Here is a 25,431-nt window from a genome sequence, read left to right on the forward strand (position 1 = left end):
CCATTCAGTTAAATATAGATGGGTTTTTGAAATTCACAAGGAAGAATACGGAGGGGGTCGAAAATTGGGTAGCACAAAGTAGGAAAGCTTTGGTTTGGATTTAATTTGAACAAATATCCCAAGCCAATTTTTTGAATCCAAGAAAACTATAATTCTTCCAAAAGATGAGGGGGTCGACAGTAACAGGGAGTTATAGGCTGGAAAAATTATGCATGGACCCATTTAATTAAACCCACACGTTCGAAAATTAAATCGCGCACAAGCACGACATAAATTAAATTAAATTAAATTAAATTAATATTCAAACATTCACAAATGGATAATCACACAAAATAAATAAATAATTTCCACATAGTTGAGAAATTAAAGTCATAAAAATTCGGGGCGCTATATTCGGGGTAATCACACAAAATAAAGTCATAAAAATTTCCACACGTTGTGATTTTAAATTAACAAAAATTATGATTTGGGTTAATTAATCTTCACCTAGTTGAAGAAGAACATTCGTCAACTTCGAAAAAACTTTTTGGATGCTCTATAATACATTTATTTCATTTTTTTTGTTTGTTTTTGTTTTTGTTTTTGTTTTGTCTTTTGTTCGATGAAACTCTACACAGAATAAACTCATGGATTTTCTAATATGCACAAATATTTATGATCTACGAATTATGGTATACATAGAGAAGAGAAGCACTAAAGAGAAGCTGAGAAATCGGTGTTCCAATTTGCAAAAAAAATAGTACAAAATTCATTAGTGTGGGGAAATGAATCAGCAATTGATCCCACATTTGTTGGTATCAGGGCCCTTAGTCCTAAGTATGAATGGATCAATCCTGACCCAAAGCAAGGAGAAAATGGAGGCAAGAAGGATAGACCATATGACAACAATGGTGGGAGTCCTGTTCTGCTTGCCCATCAAACCCTTGAGGAAGGGATAAAGATGCACGATGACCCAGAAGGCGAAGAAGAGCTTTCCGAAGAGAGGGCCCCACGATTGGTAGCCGTTGTTGATGGCATCAGATATCCCAGCCACCACCCCCACCAAGTTTATGATGAGGATGGTGGTTGGAGGGATGAGCAACGTGGTCCACTTGAAGGCATACAGCTCGCTGAAGTCCTCATCGTCTGATGCCTTAGATGTGACTGTGAAGTTGGTGTCTATCCCCGCCAGCACCTTCAACAGACCCTGGATCACCGCAAATAGATGCGCTGATATGCCTCCAATCACCCAGAACTGCTCGTTCCTCCACCACTCCTCGATGCTCACCCCGCTCCACCTCAGCTCTAGGATCCCTGTGATGAAGATGGACAGGAACAGGGCGATGAAGAAGAGACTCGCAAAAGTGCTTATCTGGATCACAAATTTCCCCAGCGTTAGTTGGAGTTGGACCTCCATCTTCACATTCATAATTTATTGTTATATATAATTATACCTCTGGCATTATAAATTTTCCGGTGAGTAAGCAGATGGCTGGGAGTGTGCAGTAGGCCAGAAGGGGCAGAGCCGTGAAGGGATAGACGGTGGTGTTGACGTAGGCAAACCGCTCCAGCCACTTGAGCTTGCCCTCCTTGTGACCGTACAAGAGGGGGCTGTGGTGACTGAAGAAGATCTCCACTGATCCAAGAGCCCACCGCAGCACCTGGTTCAGACGGTCCGACAGATTGATGGGAGCTGATCCTTTGAATGCAGGCCTCTTAGGCATACAGTAGATTGACCTCCACCCGCGACAGTGCATCTTGAATCCTGTCAGGATATCCTCTGTGATTGACCCGTAGATCCACCCTAACTAAACTCATCATCAATCAACACAAATAAGTCCAAGTTAGTTTCTTGAATGATTTGTGATTTGCAGTAGTAGCTCTACTTTATTGTGTATTACCTCTAAGCCCCATTCTGTTTTGTCTTCATATCCACAGCTTATCACATGGATGGCTTCCTTGAGCAGAGCTGCGGGGCTGGAAGAAGGTGGGACGCCGCCTTCCACCATCAGAGTTGAGGTCACAAATATGGGTGACTGTCCGAATTTCTTCTCAAAGTTCATCTGTGACTTGAGGATCTCCTTGTCGTCTTCAAATCCTGCACTTGTTTCCGTTAGAGAAATAACACATATGAAGGACTTGACTGTTCAATAGAGAAAAAAACATACCTTGAACATCTGCATCTCCATGTGGGATCTTCTTGCTGCGACGTCGGAAGCAGCAATCGCAGCTCACCATCTTCGGGCGCTTACGCCCCTTTGGAGGATCATACCCATACAATGCTTGTCTCCTAAAAACGCATCCTGTTCCCACATACACTGGGCCTTGAATCCCATCAAGACCTTTCATGTTGATCTGTAAAAACAAAGCAAAACAAAAATGAATTTACAAAGGAGTACTATGTATGTATGTTGTGGGAAAAATCATGTTATTCCGTACGTACGTCGAAAAAGACGGTGTTTCTATTGGCATATCGGTCGTGTCTGTCAATGCCATCAAATCTCTGAGGGAATTGCACATAACAGACCTTCTTCCCAACCTGTGGATCCATCAAGAAGCACATGGCTTCTCTCACAGCCTTGCTGTTGTTAATGTAGTGATCACAATCCAAGTTGAGCATGAAGGGCGCATTGGTGAGAACACCGGCAACACGAATCTGCAAAACACAATAATAATTAAAACATATACTATTCCACATCACAAAGTGAATAGAATATCTTTACCAGAGAATTCATGGCGCCAGCTTTCTTGTGATGCTGGAAGCCTGGCCTCTTCTCACGGGAGACATAGACGAGGCGAGGAAGCTCGTGACCTTCGACATCAAGCCCCCCATTCTGGCCTAGAAACACTTGAATCATACCAGGATGATCTTTGGTGTTGTTCCCTGGCCAGGGCGTCCCATCCTGCATGATCCATCCTCCCGGGGGCACCTTGGTCGCCTTAGCCACCATTGCGTTTATCCTCACCTTGAACTCTTCGTATTCTCTCTGTGTGAGTAAGACGACAACAAATTAAATTAACACACTTGTTAAATAATAGTGATAGTAATGCTTTCTTTACCTTCATAGCCCTTCTCTCCTTGACAAAAGTTGGCTGCACTTTGTCCTTGAGATAGTCCACCTTCTCAGCAAAGTACCATTCGGGCGCTCGTGGCTCGATGGCGAATTTCTTGCAAAAGGGGACCCATTTCCTGGCGAACTCGGCGGTCTCAGAGAGGGCCTCGAAGGTGCACATGGAAGCACCATCATCAGAGATGTAGCAAGATATCTTGTCAACAGGATAATCCACAGCCAGTATGGAAAGCACGGTGTTTGCGGTAACGAGAGGAGGCTCCTTCAAGGGGTCCACCGTACTGACGAATATGTCGACTGGGGCTAGCATGTTAGGCTCACCTTCTCTCTCATACCTGAGGGAGAGGCGGTCGAGGTAGGTCTCGCGATCGATGGGGAACCATTTGGGGAACTGGTCGAGGATCCAGGAGAGGGCGAACCAGATCTCGCAGACGATGGAGGTGAGCCAGAGGCCGATGGCGTCATGCACCGGGTTCAAGATCCGATAGCGAAGGAACAAGGCCAGCACCACAAGGCGGGTAACGATTACCATGCGGTAAGGGTTGATCTTGCTCGAAGCTATTGGCACTTTGCGTGAGAGTGGCTGTCGCGCCTCGTCTATACTGTAAATATATACTTACAAATTAATTACTACTAATATGGAGTAAATAAATTGTGTAATTATTTTTGTACTCAACTCACATGCCCATGTCAGGATCGGCTAATTCATCATATTGATCATGATTTCCTCCTTGCTGCACTTTCCACTCATCCATTCTCTCCTTCCATCCCAAATCTTTCCTATCATCCCATCTTCCACTTGCTGCATTTTTTCAATTTATATTTATTTATCAAGTAGTAACAAACATATTAATTAAGTAACACTCCATATATACATATATGTGTACCATGATCATCGGTGACGGGATGCACCCGCTTATGCAAAGTGGGCCCCATTTGATCTCCATAGCTTGAAATGGGGAACTCTCCGCTGACCGGGCGGGAGCGACCGCCTGAGATAACCGGTGGGTATTGGGCGTTTAGATCCTCGTGATCTTCCGGCCCTCTCCCGTAGCTCATCTTACCATGAAGCATTGCTTCAGCTATATCAGTGTTCTTTTTCTGCTGCTCATCAATGTTGAATTCGTGCTCGATGTCGTCTGTGTCCTCCTCGTCGTCGTCTCCCTCAACTCGAGGGCTCCCTGAATTAATACTAGTACAATTAGTTCTACATTACTCCTATTAATTAATTCATTAATTACTTTTAGCACTTGCCTTTGAGGCGCTTGTATCTGGTTTTGCACTGTGGGCATAGCTGGCTGCCCTCTCTCCTCTCGTACTCGTAGCAAGGCCGGCACACTGGGAAGCCGCATTCGTTGCACGCCACAAACAGCTCTCCCTCCACCGTCACCCCCATCTCGTCTCCGCATATCTCGCATACTTGCCCACTCAAGTTCTTCAAAGCCTTAGGCTGCAATCCAAAGTCCAAAAACAAATCAAAATTAATTCTAATGCAAGATTAAATACTAGGAGAATAGTAAGTGTTTGTTCACCTCTTCATGGCCGTGGATCACCACGAGCTCGTTCCGGTTGTGGGAACCGGCCACCAGCCCTGCGCTGGCTTCCATTCTACTGTAATTAATTGTGTGTAGAAGATAGATGTCGAGTAATGGAGTGTTTCGAAATTCGAATCGAATATATTTAAGTTTACAAAGCTAGGAAAGTGTATGTGTGTGTGTATTGCTATTTGCTACCTAATGTGCGTGGTCATGTGTTGCTAGCTGTTGGGTGCAGAGTCTCCATTGCCTCCAAGTTAAGCTTCTTCTGTTTCAACCACCTTTCTCTTTCATCTTCCACCAAACTTATACTCCTATACAATTTACACACCAAAACAGACCATACTCTATCTTCAGACTTATATATTTCCTCCATTAATTCTTCAATTTTAGTATGTACTAGTATCAGTATATCACTTTGACTTCTTTTCTATTGATCATTAGTTACAATGATTAACTTTTAATTTTATTTTGTAGGGAATCACCATATTTAGCTAGGATTCATTTCCAACTTTATGCCTCACCTTTTTCATGCTGAAATATTAAGTATGATGCTGTTTTATTAGTATTATTATAATCATAAGTGTAATTAAAATGATCGGAATTCAAATCCTTTTAGTGGGCCCTTCCATTGGTAGAGGAAATTAAAATATGTTTCATTCTATTATTAAGAATGCTTTATAAATTATTATGAAGGAGCAAAGTCGCTATGCTGCATACGACCTCAAACATATATTATGATTTTAAAATTTCAAGTTAATACCATGGCGTAAGAATGATATTATCAGAATAAAACAATCAAATAATAAAAAACACGAGAAGGTCCAATTAGGTACCCATAAAAATTGATGTGTTTGGTTTCATTATATATATATTTCTAGCAATGGTTTTACGTAGATTATAATCAAAGAATAAAAATACGAATAAAACAATCAAAGAACAACAATACATATGTACGAGGAGAATAAAACGCCCTAAAGGAATATACAATCAAAGAAGGAGATTAAAAATGAAAAGTAAATAACAATTTACGTCATACATAAAATACGATATGGCACAATACGAAAATAGAAAGAAACTCATAAAAATCAGAATTTTCAAAATAACCCAATGGATAAGAAGAAATAATAAATGCACAAAATATTTATAATCCCAATATAGTTTTTTTACGAGAAAACAGAAAAAATTATAATATTCTCGGTTACTAAAAAATTTGTCACTTATTTCCATTTTTATTTCATCCTTAAAAATTTATCATTTTCATTTTTTTCATTTTTAATTGTACATTTCATATTTCACTAATTCATTCTCACTTACATTTTTACAAAACTAGCTGACCACCCGTGCGATGCACCGAGTATATATAGTTTCTCTGTCCCCAAAGAATCTGCACTTTGGTGGTTCGGCATGAGATTTAATGCAAAATTGGTAAAATAAGAGAGGTAGATAGAAAAAGTAATTAAAGTATTTTTTAGGGGGGAGTGAGTTCCACTTCATTAGAAAGAAAAGGATTTACATTTTCAAAATTGGAAAGTGCATATTCTTGTGGGATGAAGAGAGTATATACTATTCCTTCCGTGCGCCATTAGAAGTTCTATTTTGATTCGACACAAATTCTAATAAATTCTATGACTTTGTAAATTAGAGATGTAAATGAGTTAGTAGATATACACCTCACTTTTTTTATATATTGATTTAGTTCAAAAGGTCAGATGAACTTATCTATCAAATGGAAAAAAAATTAAACTTTAAAACGTGGACATGTCGAAATTGCATGGAACATATTTTCAAGGACGGAAAAAGTAAATTAAATATTATTAAATTAAATTAAAAAAATACTTAAAAAGTAATGCACAAGTCATATAATAAAACAATAGATATATAAATGAGAGGAACTATAAACACTTAAAAAAAAGACACATATGTATTTATCAAATGTATTTAAGACAAACCTGAATCTATACCAACAAAATAATAGGTAATTTATAGAAAAATCAAATAATATTTAAACCTCTTACAGTATCTCTTGTTTCCACAAATGAACTAATAATCGGAAAAAATAGAAAATATCAGTAAATACAATATAAGAAGGAGGAAATATATCATTTTACTATTCATATTTACAACATGTATCGAAATTATAACATAATTTACTGCTAAATTTTTCATATAACAAACTATTGAGAAGTCCAATTATAAAAATATTAAATTGGAAATTAAATAGCAATATTCAATATGAACTATTGGGAAGTCAGTTATAAAAATATTAAATTGGGAATTTAAAAGCAATATTCATTTTACTATTCATAATTACTGAAATCAACAATCAAATAGTTTAGAAATAAAAATTTATAGCAAAGTAGATTGCTACAGCAAACAGCCATGATAAAATTATATATATAAAACAGAAATAGATTAAAAAAAACAAATAACAACATATCAAAATATATAGTATTCAATTGAATTAGAAAGAAACTAAGAACCAATTTATTAGTCCATTGATATCAATAGGTGAAGCTTGAGATAACGAAGTAGTACTACAGAGTACTTAATCAAATGTGATCTGTAAAGAAGTTCTACTGGTATCCGAATATAACTTGCAACAGATATATAAAATATAATTCTATGAGCTTGATACATTGAGAGTACAATAAATTATCACTACATTCAGCAGCTCGTGATAATTGGCAAACTTGCGACAGACATTTGAGAGTTGATACATTGAGAGCTGACGAAATATTCTATGAACACTCAATGTAGTGATAACATATAACTTGCAACAGACATTTGATTTCGCATTTGTGGACGCGGATAAGGAGAACTATATCAAATAAATTGGCAACATAACTTAACTTTGATACAAATATTTATTATAGATTTTGAAAAACTTCTTTAAAAACAACGTTAACAGTTGAATCACAACCTACATCATCATCATTACAAACTAAAATCTTTAAACCATCACGGCTCGTAACTCTTGAAAGAGCAACATAAAGTTGTCCATGACTAAATACAGGCTTTTTCAAAAAGAGACCAACATGAGCAAGAGACTGACATTGGCTTTTGTTGATAGTCATTGCATAGGACACGATCAATGGAAATTGTCGACGCTGGAACTTGAACGGAAGCCTTGTATCAGAAGGAACTAACGGCATCCTAGGTATCAATACCTTATGGCCCGAATTAAGACCACCCAAAACTTCTCCTTCCAAAACATGATCACCCAATCGTGTGAGAATTAAACGGGTACCATTGCACAATCCATTGGAATGATCTACATTTCTTAATAACATCACAGGAGTACCAATCTTCAACACTAATTCATGGTTGGGAGTACCAGAACACTTTATTGAATTCAAGAATTCAACACCATGAACATGAGACAAAGCATTGAAGTTGGAATCAGATTTAGATATGCAATCTGAACTAAAGTAAGTACGACCTTCAGACTGATTAAAAGAAATCATGTACTCATTGATAGAGTCAACAATCTCCAATGTAGGAGCCAAAATAGCTCGATCATGCAAATAAGATCGTAGTTTACCTTCATTCATGAAATCAGGATAAATGCTGGACACAATTGTCTTCAAAAGATCACCATCCAGTTTGAGTAAGATGTCATTCGGAACATCTATATTAGCATAACCATCATTTGGCCCTCCAACAACTCCATCTCCAATAGATGCAATCCAATCCGAAAATTCTTTCAACTTCGATGCCTCCTCGGCAGATTCAACACCAAAAAGTCTCATATTTTTGGTCAACCTCAAAACTTTGCAACTTTTCCAAAGATAAGAAGAATTGATAGTTGCATTAACAATATCTTGACGACTTCCCTTAGGAACAACCGGTAATATCTGTCTAAAATCACCACCAAAAACAACGGTTTTCCCACCAAATGGTAATTCCATACTTGAATGAATGTCACTTCGCATGATATCCCGCAAACTCTTATCCAAAGCCTCAATACGATACTTATGGATCATTGGAGCTTCATCCCATATGATAAGTTTACACCTTCTAATCAATGAGGCAAGTTCACTACTTTGATTGATATTACAAACTGAATCCTCATTTGGGTATATAGGAATCTTAAACCGGGAGTGAGCTGTCCTACCACCAGGCAATAACAATGAAGCAATACCACTTAAAGCCACATTTAAAACAATTTCTCCTTTAGAACGTATAGCTGCCGACAAAGATCTCCAAATAAAGGTTTTACCAGTACCTCCATATCCATAGACAAAAAACATTCCACCAATATCTGAATTGATAGAAGTCATAATGACATCATATACATGTCGCTACTCATCAGTGAATTTTGATATAAAGTTGAGAAGATCTTTTGACAAAGATGCGTGATCATAACATAGTTCCTCATTAATCAATCCATCAACTGATAATTGATAATTTTCAGACGATGGATAAGGAATATCATCAAAATCACGCAAACTCCGACCAACTTTCACCAAAAGTCTATCAATCTCAACCAATGCCAAAAATTTTATTTCATCATCATTCAACACCAAATCTGAAAAAGTAGTAATATAAGCAAAAAAATGATAAGTTCACTACAAATATAGTAAGAAATTAATGATGAGAAAGAGTTATAAAATACCTAGATTATTGACCAGACGTCGTCTTTCATATAAAACATCTTCAGATAAAAATTTCCAACAAACACTCCAAACGAAATTGGGACGGGAAATTGAATCTGAAGATAATAAAGTAACAAACAAATTTCTCAAAGAATGAGGAGATGCCCAAATACTTGCCTCAGTAATACCATCAACATATTCCTTATCATCATCCAGCAAACCTAAAGCAAAGCAAGCCTCTCGAAATGTATCATACTGAATTCCATTCACACACCGAATTTCTTCATAAGATGTAGCTCCACGAACTATATTTAACAAACATCTCAAGTAGTACATTTCACCAAAACCAGGAGCAATATAAAACATTCTCCCAATAGCAAATCTCTGCTTCTGAGGTTGCCAACAATTACCCTTCCAAACAAATCTTGTTGGAAACTCAGAATAAGTGAGATCCCTACCTTGAGGATATATTTTATTTGCTTCCATCCAACCTAAAAACTTGCTTTGATGAGCTGTTCTTCGATCCAAAATAATATCAAGAGGTTCAGATTCAGAAAAAATTACACTCTGTTCATTTTCAAAATGGAAACCCAGTCTCTCAACAGGTGGATCCTTATATTGCATATCAAATCCAAAAATTCTCCAAACAGCTTCAGAAGAAGAAACATACCTACAATCATAATACATCTTTACTTCATCAATATTATTCTCACTACTATCCATCCCTGATTCCATAAATGTAGCAGTAACACGATCAAGCCCCTTATTGATGTATTTAAACAAATACTTAATAGATCGAGACTGATTACACCACTCTACATTTATATGACCTCCATATTTCATCAATAGATAACGATTATGAGGTACAACATATGGAATGTCATTCTTTAAAACAACTCGACCATCATCTCTACGTCTATAAATAGGATAACCATCTCCATCAAAAGTTGTAGCATCAACAAATCTTTTTGGAAAATATTTACCACACCGGCCTTTCACCATGCATGGTGATGATGGTCGAGAAACACCACAAGGACCATGCACCATTAATTCAGCAACATTAGCATGATAGAAAGGATCAATTTCAACTGCAGGAATTTCAGCTGAAATAAACTTATCAATCTGCTCAACAACAATCTGTTTATCTTCCTTACTAAGAAAAAACAAAATATGCGCATGAGGCAATCCACGCTTCTGAAACTCCACAGTGTAAATAACTGCAATGAAAAATGGTCTTTAGTAAGATCACAAAATAATTTAAATTCTATCAATATATGAAATAGAAAAAACTGACCTGCTTGAACATTGCCAAAAATCTTATTCTTACGGATATCTCTGATTAACTCATCTAACTTAACTTTGAATATTCGACAAACAATATCTGGACGATCAGTATATTTCAAGCCCCTACTATCGACAAACCTAACAATCTCAGGCCACTTTGGATTGCTAGTGAAAGTAATGAACAAAGTGGGATAACCAAACCATCCACAAAGAGCCATTGCATCTTGATAATTTTAAATCATATAGCGCGCACCTCCAACAAAACTGGAAGGCAAAATAACTCGCTTGCCTTGGGTAGATGGATCAGTCTCACCCCTCAAAATTGCATCATTTAAACCTTTGTACATTTCGGCGCGCAATTGCTTTTGATGTGTTCGAACAAACCTCAGTCGTCCAGCTTCAATCATTGTGTATGCATCAACTACAAATTGCTGGAACAATCTTCGAGCATGCAAAATAGTGGGAGGTTCATCTTCTCTTTGTTGCAAACGGAAAGAGAAATATTCCCTTGGGCTGATTTTCTTTCTACTATTCAAACCAGAATTGTTAGAAATTGCAAAATCAATATCTTCTCTATAACCATCTTCAAGGGAATAGAATAGGATATTGTAAACCTAGAAAAGATGGATGCAATTCAGGGATACGTTGCAGTTCACCATTCTGGGATTCAACAATAATGTCTCTATCACCCAAAGCTTCGTCAAAATCACCAACTATTAATGCAGCAACTTCAGATACAGAAGGTAAATTATAAGTTCTGCCATCTCTACATCGTTTACCAATCAATCTTAAACTTACATTCCTTGAATTTCCTTCATCGATTTGTAGCTTTGCCATTCGAAAAGATTTAACCAAAGCATTATTTTCATCCAGCATCATCTGAATATCAACCACAATTTGCTCATGAAGCCCATTGATATCGTCCCTTCACATTAAAATGGTACAGTTAAGTTAGCTTCAAAAGAAAAAATTATTTAAGTTGAATAAAATAAAATTATACTCCGTACCTTACAGATGCGAGTCTATGGGCAACTTCATTTTCAGTATCATAAATATACATTTGAGCAAACTTTGGTGCTTCACCATCCAATGGCAATAGACTACCGATTAGATGATAATTCTGCCCACTCAATCGAAAAGTGGGAGGAGATCTCCCACGATTAAGACTATTATCGATCTTGCCTCCCATGGATGTAAATCCAAACATGGAATTATAAGACCGAATATTTTTTAAAAAGTGCACACTCTTGGCATGTCTAGAAGACATTAAATCTTCTAAAATGATTGGAATAGCAGGCATTTTAGGAATCGAGATCTTTCCATTTGTACAACAAATGGAATACTTTGGTTGTTTTGATTTTCTCGGTTTCTCAAGTCGTTCTTTATACCAAAAAAGTGCACCACAATGTAAACATTTAGACGTAGCATCACCCATGTCCAAATATTCTACAAAAAATTGACAGAAACAAATTAATATTATTGTTATAATATGAAAATGTAATGTAAATAACCAATCTTCATTTAAGTATAAATTACAAAATTATTTTATGAATAAATTAAGAAAACAACAAAATATAGATGCCAAATAAAATATTTTTTGAGAGTAGAATACTAACCTTCATTTCTGTCCAATTTTAAAATATCTTGAACTAACACATTCGTGCTAGTTGAATTGGATAAATCCTGACTACAATTATGAGCTTTATGTGAACAACCTATGGTTTAAGTTCGATGAACAATAAGGCAATCAATAATAACATTTACTGTATTACAAATATATTACAAATATAACAACAAAAGATTTAAATTTAGTATTGAAGTTCTTGCCTATAAAGGACCATGAGCATGATGTGACAATAGGATCCGCGGACAAACGAACTTTCCCAGCATTAGTAATATCATTAAATACGGATCTCAATTTCTTTGAGCATGATTCATCTATATAATCAAAACAAAATTATTGCAATTAATAAATAATGAATTGGTGGATATACTTTTTGAAATTTTAAGAAATAGAGGATATGCTAAACATAATCATATGCCGATTCTGACTAATTTGTAATACTATCTTAACATGCTAATTCCTCCCTTCCTCTCTGAGCAGTTATCACTAATCAATATTTTATTCACAGTTATGATATTATGATTCTCAAGTCAAGTAATATTATAATTATTTTCACAATCAATATGCACATAGAGTATGCTACTTAATATATAGCAAATTATATTTTACATAAAGTGTTTTCAGATCTTGATCTAGAAAATAATAGATCTAATATTTACAGCAAAACACTCAGTTTATTTTTCTTGTACCCAAACCATTATCATTTTGCACTACAGTTTAAATTATTTGAACAAAAATGATAGAATTACCCCCATTTCTACCATGGCATCAGTAGGAACTTAGTCAACTATTTATATCTAGAATAATACTCGTTTTTTTTTAACTTCTACCTAAATTATTATCAGAATGCTAAGCATATCTTACCCTAAAAAAAAGAAGAATACTATGCATATTGATTTCTACACACTTTCTATATAGGATTAAATATGTGAAGGCATCCGGAACTGAAAAGACGTTCAATAAATAATTTTGAATTTTTTGCGCAATCCAATTTACCCAAATCATTATCAGAATACTATGCATATTGATTTCTACGCACTTTCTATATAGGATCAAAATGTAAAGGCAGCTGGGACTGAAAAGACGTTCAATAAATAATTTTCAATGCAAATGTAAAGGTATGTCTTAACTGTTAGAAAAATTGTTATGCAGTCATTATCGAATATAAAAATAAATTAAAATGCGAACCCATAAATACCTGAGGTTATTTGTGACTTTTCTTGACTTAACGAAATGAGTCTAGCAGATTTTTTTAGCCTCTTCATATCCTTGTCTATTGTCAAAAGTCCAGAACCTAAAATTAGGATGTAGCTTTAGATCGTTTTAATTTTCTTCTTGGTTCATCGTTCTTGGATTATAGAATAAAAAATACCTACATTGTATAATAAACCAAATTTTTATTAAAAAAATAATTAATATGCAATAGAAGTAAATAAATGAATATGGAACCGGATTACCAAAGAGAATTTACACTTCTGCTTTGAGTGGACCAATTTCTATGAGAAAGCCCCTTATTTTTTTAAGCTACTACATATTTTTTCTTGATTCTGTGTTCTTCTTCAAAGTTTGTCCCCTAAAATTCTGCCAAACATATCTCTGCAAAAATTAAAAAATCTGAGTCTCTCTCTTCCACAATTTCTAATTGCCCGATTCTTTTAACAATTAATTTCTTTGTAATTTCTAGCTGAGGAAAGTTTTTGGGAAGTAGAATTCAAAATCAAAGCTCATAAACTCAAAACTTGAAGAGAAAAAAATGGGTATAGAGTCTGGTGGAGGGCAACTAAATTCCAAATTTGGAAATTCAGAGCAGTTTTTGTATTTTGTAGAAAGAATGAGGAATTGTCGTCTGAGCAGAAAATAATGCCGAAGAAAGATTATGAAGATGAGTTCCTGAATTAAAAAAGAAATCAAAAGAAATTGGAGCGTATTCTCAGTCGATTCTTAGTTTCTCAGCAAATATTGCAAATAATCAAATTTAGGGAGATTACAGAAAGTGGGCGGCAATCACAAAAGGCGAAGAACAAAATTAAGTATATTTTTGCGATGCGAAAGAATGGAATAGGAAGTAGACGCTGCCAAATCAAAAGTTCAATATTGTTGGACAACTTAATTGTTTTGAGAAGACGAATTGCAGAATTTTTGGATGTCCTGGTCGCACATGGAATGAGCTCTCACAACAATCGCTCAAACTTCTTGCTCTGTAGAGATGAGCAAGCTCCCAAAACTTCACATGATTTTCCCCCAAAAGAACACTAACTTTATAATAATAATAATAATAATAATAATAATAATAATAATAATAATGATAATAATAATAATAATTATATAGATATATAGATTATATAGATTTATATAGATTATATAGATGAGACAAACTCACCATTCTTGATCTAGGGACGGACCTAGGTGCGGGAGTTTGGCCGGTGCTAGTCCAGAACTTCCATCATGGTTGTCTGTGTCTTCGTGCTGCACCGTTTACAATACTTTTACAGAAAGATGAAAGGATGAAGGGGGGGAGAAAAGGGAGAGAAATAGAAAGTAATAATGACAATTGAATTTACAGCTCTATGGGGTCCTCAACTATTCATTTACTTGTACTTCAACCGGTTTTTGGACATTTTATATACTCCTACAACTATAAATACTTGTTTGGAGATGGTAGAAGTATTTGAGATTTGTAGATAGTATAATGAATTAATGATATAATAAGTTTGAATTTTTTTTATACGTTGTATATGCTAATTTTCTTGCATTTAATTATACTATAATATGATTTTTACGTAACAAATTATTTTACACATCTCCATAATGTTACAATTTTATGTGTATCCATGTTAATATATGGAGTAAAATGTTACACAAAATTAATCTAGTTAATTTATTTAAACATAAAATATAAAATCATGATTTTAAAGTAGAGTCGTAGAGAGAGGAAAACTATAAGATGGTAAAGAGAGATTATATTAATAGATCATTTGTATATGTAGGTTGTCTATTTATGTTCTCCCATTTTAAAAAATATATAAAGAAAATTCAGAACCTGCAAATTGATTTGATTTCTTTGAATAATTGATAACTACTATTAATTATTAATTGGTCAAAAGACATAAAAGCAATTTTTTTGGAAGTAATTCTTGTAACCATTGGTTAACAGATTAGTTGGATGTGAAGTATTAAAATTTTGGGAAATAAAGAACATGTCATTCTCATCATGCATGGTGAATAAATTTTTCAAAAAATGAGAAATAATAAAATTGAAGAAATATTACATATAGAGAGTTGTAGATTTTTTTTTTTTTTGAATAGAACTATAGCAAATATGATCTCAAATTGTAGAGGATAAAAAAATATTTCGGTATAATTTTTTTTATTTATTTCATTTAATATATAAAGATATTTGAATAATAAATAAAATATTTATTGGCCTATGAAATTGTAATAGATGGCATAATCTCACTGCTCAGTAAAATAAATGGAGAGAGAGAACACTTAATCTTATTTATATCCGATGGTTAAAAAAGTGTGATCTGAAGTATTAAAATTTTGAAAAATAAAGAACATGTCATTCTCATAATCCATGGTAAATATGAGTGAAATGAAAAAAAGAACATGCATTCTCATCACCCAACCTTCTTAATTCTGGAAATGAAATGTATATCTTATATTAATCTATTATATTTGATACACGTTAATGTATATGTAATTCAGTACCTTCAAAACTAATTAATACTATATGGTTAGACGACTACATGGAGTATAAACAGAGACAAATAGATAAAAAAAAAAAAAGTTTAAAAAATAGATACAAACATTCTAGAAACTAATTAAGTTTAAAAAATTTATTAATTGAGTACATTGTTAGACGGCTATATAAGTAGAATCAAAATGTTTTCAATTAAATTTCAGTGAATTACTAATTCCAGCTCTTAATACTTCTTATATTTCTAAAAAATTTTAATACATAGTATAATATATTAATTCAAACTAACGTATTATGGTTTAGATTTTAAGAATTCCATAATTTTTATTTTAATTATTTACTTATCAAAAGATTATTTTTAAAATTTTTAAAATTTTGAAGATTTAATAAACCTATATAGTTAACACTCAACAAAGAAAAAAAATATCTATTATTTTCACTTGGGTTTATCATTAGTCACATCAAATATCCGAACATTAATCATAATATTCATGTTGTTAAATAAATATAGATATAATTATGTAAATAGAGTAGTAGGAAAGGAAAAATAATTAAAATTTGTTGCTATATGCTATTATCAACAAAACTTGCGATATATAAGAATATTTGATCTGATATGATTGGATTTTTCTAATTTGATTTTGTCATTGTCTTGTGCGAGATAATTAGTCCTAATTGGATCAAATTAAGTATTGATTTTGTTATTGGTTGAGTTCAGTCCTAAGTATTATTTGATAAATTTTTTATTTTATTGATTAGTAAATCTTGAAATTGTAAATACATTTTTGTTTATATAACTTTTTATTGATTAGTAAATCTTGAAATTGTAAATACATTTTTGTTTATATAACTTTTTTCTTTCTATTCTTGATTATTTGCATTTCCTGTAATGAGTCTTGTCCCTCGATGTTTATACGTCTGGATTTAAGTTTTTGTATTTGGAAGCTCGTCTATTGATGTTTATGCATCTTACTTTGTGGTTACTGGTCTATTACTTCAGTATTGATAATGATATTTGACTGTGTTTCAAAACTGTGATTGAATTAGTTGAGTCACATCATTTTATTAAGTGTTTAATGTTATTGTCTTTTTTATTTTTCACAAAGCATAGAAGGTATTGTACTTACATTCCATTTTGCCTCTTCAGATTGATGTGTGTATTTATTATATCTCTCTTTTGCACCTAACCTGATTGTTGTGATTGATTTAACATAAATGTCAGTTTTTAATTATCAGGATTAATGTAATATACTGCTGGGTAATTTGATGAAGCCTTTCCACCCAAAAAAAAATATTTTTCTTACTTCCGATGCTTTCTCTGTGATGCAGAAACTACACCATTGGAATAGAGAAGAAGTTGAAGTTCATGTCATAGATCAAGTTTCATTCAAGAAATGGTAATCTTCATAGATTAAAAAATCATGAAATAGATATTACATTTTTGTATATATCATACTCTCTTCTTCATCTATTCTTATTTTTATGCTTTTCCTCTAATGGATCTTGTTATGTCCCACATTTCCTCTTGTGATCTTTTTTTTCTTAACATTCTGAATTTGATCCTGTCTTGTTTCTCAGTCAGTTCTTGTTATTATCTGCGAAAGTCCAAGTAGATGTTGGCAGAGATTAGATTTTTGAAATGAGTATTAATAGAAGGTAGGGTTCTGGTACAGCTCCGATAAAAAAATATACCTGTATTGTTGCTATCGTCTTTTCATTTTGAATTTTCTTCTGTGTTTCTTTTTGCAGTGTGGAGAAGAAGCTGCAAGATAATTGTATCTGTTCTGTTTTGAGGGTTTAGTTCATATTTCTTTAATAAATGTAATATTAAACAAAAACGGCAATGAATAGAAATAATAAATTAAAACACAATAAAAGGTAAGCTTATCTAAATAAAAATATTGGATAGTGTGTTCACATACCTTAATTATCTGCAAAATATAAATAAATGGTTAACATCAACAGAGAATTATTCGAGATAAATGAAAATAAGAGAGATCTAAAACTAACATTAAACAGTGTAGAGAGAGAAATAAGAACCTAGATAAATGAAAATAAGAGAGATATAAAAGTAACATTAAGAGTGTAGAGAGAAATAAGAATCTGCTGTTTATAATTTGTGAGGAAATGTAACTGATATTTATAGAAAGATTCTGTATAATTCAAATTCATCATTTTATTTTCCCCCTATTTTTTGGCTCCAAGAAAAATGCTCTATTTGGAGGGAGGGAAAACCCTCTCTTCTTTTGGGGGGGGGTTACTCTCTTTGCAATTGTTGTATCTACGTTCAGTTGATGTGTATATGCAAATGATGTGATATAATCTGCTTTACAGCCAAGTAAAATGCTTTTAACCATCGGTTTATATGCATAAAAAGTGTGATGTCATTTAATCTATTGGTAAATAAATGGAAGTGTGAGTTGGCAGCTGTGCAAATATCAATTCGATTTCTTTGAAAATCGAAAACTACTACTAATTATTAATTGGTCAAAATACATAAAAAGCAGTTTTTTTTGAAGTAATATTTGTAATCACTGGTTAATTGTTTTAGTTGGATGTGAAGTATTAAAATTTTGGGAAATAAAGAACATGTCATTCTCAAATTGAAGTAATATTACATGTTGAGAGAAATAGATTTTTTTTTTTTTGAATAAAACTATAGCAAATGTAATCTCAAATCGTAGAGGATGAAAAAATATGAATTTTAGTATAATTTTATTTATTTATTTCATTTAATATATAAAGATATTTGAATAATAAATAAAATATTTATTGACCTATGAAATTGTAACAAATGGCATAATCTCATTGCTCAATAAAACAAATTGAGAGAGAGAACTCTTAATTCTATTTGTTCTGATGGTTAAAAAAAGTGTGATTTGACTAATTGACATCTTTTTTAGAAGTGATTCTTTTAACCATTGGTTAATATATTTGTTGGATGTTGAGTATTATAAATGAGGGAAATCCTATCTGATTTCCCCCCAAAATTTCCCCCCCAAAAAACTGTGGCTTTATATATTTATATAGATTAATATATAAAAGTAGAACATACACATGCATGCTACTAATGTTTTTTAACTCACTTTCTATTATATTTTTTAAAATTCGTACCGAATCAAATAGCATGACTATTTAGGCTGAAAATTTAACTTGGGCTGTTGATTTAAGTAATTGGAAGATTGGGCTAGAGTTTTAATAAATGGACTACGAATAAACGCTTCGACGTTGAAAATTGAATGCTGAAAATATTTTTGAACTGGGGTGAATTGAAAGGGACACTAGGCTCATTGAATTTGTAGAATCATTTTAACCATTTGGATGATGGATTTGGAAGTACATGAAAAATAATATCCTATAAAACTTTATTATATTTTTTGGGCGACATCTACTATGATTTGGAAGTAGCCAGGAGCATGGTTAAGCCATTTTATCTATGTTATCCTCTTTGTTTGGTACCAAATTGGGAAACTCATAACGGACCCAGATAGAGCTCCGTTCCATCCAAAAACGACTGTTTCACGTTGATTATTAACTTCTCATTTTGTTGCGGATAAATTATACGCCTCGTAAGCCGCAATGAGTTGGCCAGTTATTTGACCGAAATACCCCTTCATTTACTCTATTTTGTGCTAACTTGAACATCCTCGACATTGGAACACCAAATTTGAAACAAAAACCCTTATCTCCTCAACTGTACACAATTCCAAGATTTGCACATCGCTGAAGAAGATGGAGAGAACCACACACAACTGTAATTCTAGGTAATGCTCTGAACTTCCAATTTTGTTTCCCATGTCATTATATTTCGTCCATTTACCAGCGATTGATTTTTATTTCATGGGTATTTCTTCAGTTTTGAGTTCTATTTTCTTCTTTGTCTGGTCACATACATGAACATTTTGGGTATCGCCTGCTACGAAGTTCGTGTGTTATGGATTTGGTTGTTTGGTTGATATGTCGATTTTTTTTGCAAATTGTAATTACTTTGTGCACTCTTTTATTTATTCACTCCAAAACCCTCATATTTCCCAATATTAGGAGATTTTGTCTGTGAGGTCTAGTAGTCATGAACGTGATGCTGTGTCGCTAGTTGTGGAGGAGTATCAGGAAGTCAATCGTGTGAAGAGGTTGTTGTTTACAGCTATTCTGGAATGTATGCACAACAACCGGTCATTTCAACAACGAAGATTAAATGTGCAGCCTTACCGAATATTAGAGCGTGTTTCGGCACAAGTCGCCCACCCAACGCGTCTGGTAGGCCTTACTTTCGTTGATTGCATAAACAATCTTAGAATGGATCGCAATACATTTGGTCGATTATGCATTCTACTGCGCGAGCGGACTGACCTGATTGATGGAAGATTCGTTACCGTTGAAGAGCAGGTTGCAATGTTCCTTTGCGTTTTGGCGCATCACAATAAAAATAGCATGCGGGCTTCAATTTCCGTCACTCATTGCAAACGGTATCACACTTCATTCACTCAGTTTTGATTTCAATCTTGCAACTTCATGGAGATCCACTGGTTACACCAGAACCCGTAAACGATGGTTGTTCATGGAGATCTCCTGCTACCGAGAGGGTTACATCGCGGGCTCGGGAAGTACATGTTGATTGCCTACTCCATATCCAAGTCGTCTTCATGTTTATGGCTAATGTAATATTTGTATTTGGAATTGTAATTGGTCGCCTACTTTAGCAACTTCTATGTCTTACTATTTGGTAGTTTTTGTATGGGATTGTAATCGGCTATTCTATAGTTTTGTTATATGCAGTAGTCAGACAATCTACTTATTTCGAACTCAATTGTGGTACGATGTTATTTATGTTCATTTCAACCAAGTTATTTTGAGTTTTTATTGGTGGAGACCAATTTTTTGCTCACATCATGGTATCTGTATAATTTTTAATTGCATAGACAATTCTTTAAAAGTAGGTACTAAAGAATCTGACATAGTACAAGCAACACAAGAATAACTTTCATTACATCCATAATTGAAAAACATACATACATTACAAAACGAGTACACACGCACACACATATATAATAGTGACCTCATGCGCATTGTTCATACTTATATGCCCTAAAAAATGCTTCCCCAAAAAACTCAAGGCATACTGAGTTAATCCCCGAATACAACAAGAAAATGCACTTCCATCAGATCTACCAATATGAAGGTGCACTTTGTCCCAGACTGAAGCAAGTTTGCACGGGCGGCGAAATCTTTCCACCCACGGTGCATTCGAACTTTGTTGCCCTGGTTTGTGATTCCCACATCCCAACACTGAGTACCAAAAGTGAGAGTTGCATAAACCTTTTTAGCTGTATTGACAATGTGATCTTTCCAAAAAGTTGTTCGCCAAGTTCTAAGGTCATTAAAGTTCAACCTATCAGCATACGCATTCTTAAAATATAAAGTAAAATCGCAGATTGACCAAGCAGACTGACTGGACCAAACTAATCATGCAAACTCCCTAGGTCTATCTGCGTGTCGTCGGACGCGCAATCCGAGGCTGCTTTCAAAATCTTAACCCACAATATTGTTAGTATAGGGAAGTAAGAATCGAATCTCATGGGGAAGAAGATGTTAAACATGTGCGAAAGATGTTTTAGAAGGATTTTTGGTTGCTGCCACGCAACTAAGTGGGTTAAGAATCTGCTTGACTTGGCAGATTAACAAGAAACACTACCTAACTGGTCAACTAGAAGGGATGCATAACGACTAAACTTGCAATAAAAATTTAAATCTAAGATTAAACAACCGAGAGCACCTGCAACTACAAGACTATGCTGGAAACTTTGCTAAAATAGGCGGAAAAAATGCAAATGTAAAGTGGGGACTAAATTTTCCTAAACTAACAAATCTGGCAGAAAAGCTGTAAAAGCAAAAAGCATAAAGCAAGATCAGATCTGATTCTAACTACCACTACTTCATAGTCTTCATGTAATAAAGCTAGAATAGATGGAAACAGAGCATGAAACAACATTAATGAAGAAAAACAGAGCATGCTTCAAAACGAGTCGCTAACGAGATATTTAAACTAAAAACTACTGGATCTATGCTAACTGGTCAGGCAGAACGACGAACGAATGGAAATAGACCATAATCATGGAGATTTGAGACAAAGAACACTAGATCGACGAAATCAAAGCACAAGCTAACATAGATCTACGAAATCAAACGTTAAATAAGCTAGATCTAAAGGATCCTAACAACTACCAACTGTAAAAAACATCCAACAAACATAAATTAAACTCAACATCACGGGATCCAACTAGAACTTCAACATAAACTTCCATCACATCATAAACAAGATCAGATCCAAATTCCAAACGATAATATCCGAAACCATAGACGATATAACTACGAAATTTTTAGACTAAGATGTTCAAAGCACCAACAACTTGCAAAATGAAATTAAAACGTAGCTCGACAGACTTTAAATTGTATCTCCACTCCTCAAACGGTGGAACCACGATTACAACTAGAAAAAATACGGTTTTAGGATCTCCCCCTTCCTAGTGCGGAAGCAGAGAGCTTGAACCGGAGTTGAGTGGATTTTTGGCTACGAACTCTCGGTGGTGAGCTGGGAGAACTTGAAGAAGCTGAAAATGAACTAAAAGAGCTTGTGAGCTCCAAAAATCATTGTTTCTTTCTTCAATATTGGCCCCTTTATATAGGGAGGCTTGTAGCCCAAATCCCTAGGGTATGTCCCATGATTTGACATTTGTGCCCTTTTTCCTTTTGTTCTACTCATTGCTTCTGCCTTTTTCTGCTAAAATTCTCCTTGGCCGGTCAGGCGGCTTTCAGCAATTTCTACTCCAATTATGCTCATCCTGCATCCGCTTGGCCAGCTAGCATTATCTACTGGACTCAGCAGCTGCCTGCACCCCTAAACTCAAATTTTGCACATTATCTCCCCGAAAGTATATAAATTTACCCAATAATCAATGCATGAAATGAGCCTTATCATTTATCATAAACAATCGCACTGTATTAAGATAAATATGACTTAAAACTTTTTTATTATAAATACATCTAACAAGTATGTATTACATCCTCGAGGATAGTATGGCAGACACCCATTCAAGAGGAAGCGAATCACATTGAAATCACGGGTGGATACATGAGTAAATATAACCATATCGTCGTAGTTAAGGTGGTTGCCGCTGACAAAGGCAGTCCATCCTCTCTTGAAGAACAACCCTGTTCCCTCGTATCCGACCTGTACGCCCCAACAACGTCACTCGCGAAGGACGAGTTGGCAGTGGGGGTGGAGACCATTCTCCAGACATGTCACAAAGGATGGTGGGACACGTTGCATTGGCATATTTAGTTACATCATAACTGAACTCATACAACAAAACAATATTGGGCGAATAAAAGAAACTTTATAAACCCTATCAATTTGTCGGCATACAAATCAGGGTAGTATAGGTGGAAAAATGAGTGAGGCTCTTATATGTCCTTCCCTTTGTAGAAATTAATGAACAAAACAATTTGTAGGAATTAATGAACAAGAACAAGAAGGCGACAAGTGCTTCAAATGCAATGAACAGGGGCATTAGAAGCCGGATTGTTCTAAAAAGGGCAATGGCTCAAGTATGCACCAAGCTTTCGTTGTAGAATCATGTTTAGCAGTTGTATCTACTTAGTAATGGGTGGTTGATACTGGAGCTCCTGATCATGTTTGCATTGATCCTAATATTATGCAAGTAACAAGGCAGTTGAATGAAGCCGAGATCAAAATCCAGCTGGGCGATGCTACGAGAGTGGCAGCCGTTGCAGTGAGAGATCCTAATATTCTACTACATCGAATTCGCCGTCACCATGCATGTCGCCGGTGGCTCCTTCAGCTACATCTGTGTCACCTTCGGCGAGCTCCCCGCCTTCTTCATCGGCTCCAATCTCATCGTCGTCTACGTCCTCTCCAACGCCGCCGTCGCGCAACCTCACTTCCTACCTCGGCACCGTGCTAGGCCTTCCAACCAACACGCAGCTGCGGTTCACAATCCGAAAGGATACAATGAGAACGATTTGATTGCGGTGGTGGTAGTGTTGCTCATCACAATCGTGATCTGCTATAGCACGAAGCAGAGCTCGTGGGTGAACATGTCGCTCACGACGCTGCACATTATGTTCATAGCATTCGTGATCACAATGGGGTTTTGGAGTGGGAAACTAATCAATTTCACGGAACCCAGCGATCTTAAAAATGCAGGCAGATTCTTCCCCTTCGGAGCGTCAGGAGTGTTCAACGGTGCGGCGGTGGTGTACATGACCTACATCGGCTAAGACGCCGTATCAACCATGGCGGAGGAGGTGGAGAATCCGGAGAAGAACATTCTGATCGGGGTGACGGGATCGGTGATGATGGTGATGGCGGCATCGATGTCGGTGCTCCTGCCATACGATTTGATCAATGCGGAAGCGCCGTTTTTGTGGGCATTTAAGGAGGGGGCTGAGTTGGTGTCGAATGTGATTGGTCTGGGGGCTAGTTTCGGGATAGTGACGTCTCTCCTGGTGGCGATGCTGGGTCAGGCTCGGTACATGTGTGTCATCAGTCGATCTTGTGTGGTCCCCTCCTAGTTTGCGCAGGTCCACCGCTCCACCGCTACCCCTGTCAACGCCTCTTGTTTCCTCGGTACTCTCTCTCTCTCTCCTTCTCTTTTTGTAACTGTTTTTATCACTATATGGACGTGTCATCGTCATCCGAGTCGTTACCCTCTATGAGATTTTTTTTCTTGTGTTTTAAGCCCCATACCTTACTGATAAAAGACAAGCAAAAACAATTTATGGTTTTTGATGCTCACAAGCTTTGTGAGGGTGCGGCTTCCCAACTAGGAATTAATGGACAAGAACAAGAAGCAAGACGGCAAGTGCTTCAAATGCGGTGAAAGAGGGCATTGGAAGCCGGATTGTCCTAAAAATGGCAATGGCTCAGGTATGCACCAAGCTTTCGTTATAGAATCATGTTTAGCAGTTGTATCTACTCAGCAATGGGTGGTTGATATTGGAGCTACTGATCATGCTTGGTTTGATCTAATATTATGCAAGTAACAAGACAAGTTCCCGGAGGGCTACTTCCATCGTCGTATTCGTATGCGCTAGAGCTTATTTTTGCACATCGCAAATACATTGGCGGCTCGTGAGGAGTTCTGCTAAAAAGGATTTGATTGCACTGGTCGGCAAAGTATTATGACTTTGCAAAAGTGTATGTTCGCCATCCGACAACTTGCTAGTAGACAAACATCGAATCTTTTTGAAAAATACCTGAACATTGCGGAAATCATTGGCCGCGAAGCTTGAAAGACTTTTATAGATGCATTCGCATAGCGTTTGGTGCGGAATATACGGGAACCCACCATCACTAATTGTCAACAATTGTTTAATCTCTATGAACAACGCCACGGCTTCCCCCACATGCTTTGCAGCGTTGACTACATGCATTAGCAATGGAAGAATTGTCTCACAACATGGAAAAGAGCGTACACAAGCGGCCAAAAAGGCACCCACCTGATGCTCATCGTAGAGGGGGCTGCCGACTACCACTTACAGATTTGGCATCCATATTTCGGTACGGTCGAGCTGAACAATGATCTCAACGTGCTCAACTCCTCCGATCTCTTCAACCAGG

The 25,431-nt window shown here is 35.5% G+C and overlaps 4 protein-coding genes and 1 pseudogene across 4 annotated transcripts; 1 reads left to right on the forward strand and 4 right to left on the reverse strand.

Moving 5' to 3' along the window:
• Window positions 1–694: 694 nt before the first annotated feature.
• On the reverse strand, window positions 695–4,741 carry LOC125200389 (cellulose synthase A catalytic subunit 7 [UDP-forming]-like). Its single transcript, XM_048098036.2, has 11 exons — window positions 4,583–4,741; window positions 4,305–4,500; window positions 3,938–4,231; window positions 3,732–3,852; window positions 3,040–3,652; window positions 2,703–2,966; window positions 2,423–2,635; window positions 2,148–2,334; window positions 1,881–2,077; window positions 1,434–1,787; window positions 695–1,351 (listed from the first exon to the last, which is right to left on the reverse strand). The coding sequence occupies exons 1-11, from the start codon at window positions 4,655–4,657 to the stop codon at window positions 770–772; spliced, it is 3,096 nt and encodes a 1,031-aa protein (XP_047953993.2). The 5' UTR covers window positions 4,658–4,741; the 3' UTR covers window positions 695–769.
• Window positions 4,742–7,455: 2,714 nt separating this feature from the next.
• Window positions 7,456–8,100, reverse strand: LOC148927254 (uncharacterized). Its single transcript, XM_089055961.1, has one exon. It carries the CDS (start codon window positions 8,050–8,052, stop codon window positions 7,456–7,458), a length of 597 nt encoding a protein of 198 aa, XP_088912087.1. The 5' UTR covers window positions 8,053–8,100.
• On the reverse strand, window positions 8,069–10,685 carry LOC148927255 (uncharacterized). The gene is made up of 5 exons (XM_089056538.1): window positions 10,478–10,685; window positions 9,357–10,400; window positions 8,955–9,116; window positions 8,130–8,849; window positions 8,069–8,076 (listed from the first exon to the last, which is right to left on the reverse strand). The coding sequence occupies exons 1-5, from the start codon at window positions 10,683–10,685 to the stop codon at window positions 8,069–8,071; spliced, it is 2,142 nt and encodes a 713-aa protein (XP_088912664.1).
• Window positions 10,686–11,052: 367 nt separating this feature from the next.
• LOC148927256 (uncharacterized) lies at window positions 11,053–11,767 on the reverse strand. Its single transcript, XM_089056539.1, has 2 exons — window positions 11,475–11,767; window positions 11,053–11,392 (listed from the first exon to the last, which is right to left on the reverse strand). Exons 1-2 carry the CDS (start codon window positions 11,765–11,767, stop codon window positions 11,053–11,055), a joined length of 633 nt encoding a protein of 210 aa, XP_088912665.1.
• An 11,539-nt stretch (window positions 11,768–23,306) lies between these two features.
• LOC125194674 (cationic amino acid transporter 7, chloroplastic pseudogene) lies at window positions 23,307–24,691 on the forward strand (annotated as a pseudogene).
• The last annotated feature ends 740 nt before the right edge of the window (window positions 24,692–25,431 follow it).

This window comes from Salvia hispanica, chromosome 4 (genome assembly GCF_029641045.1).
Source record: "Salvia hispanica isolate PSC_SH4W2 chromosome 4, Shi_PSC_v1, whole genome shotgun sequence".
NCBI classification, from domain to species: Eukaryota; Viridiplantae; Streptophyta; class Magnoliopsida; order Lamiales; family Lamiaceae; genus Salvia; species Salvia hispanica.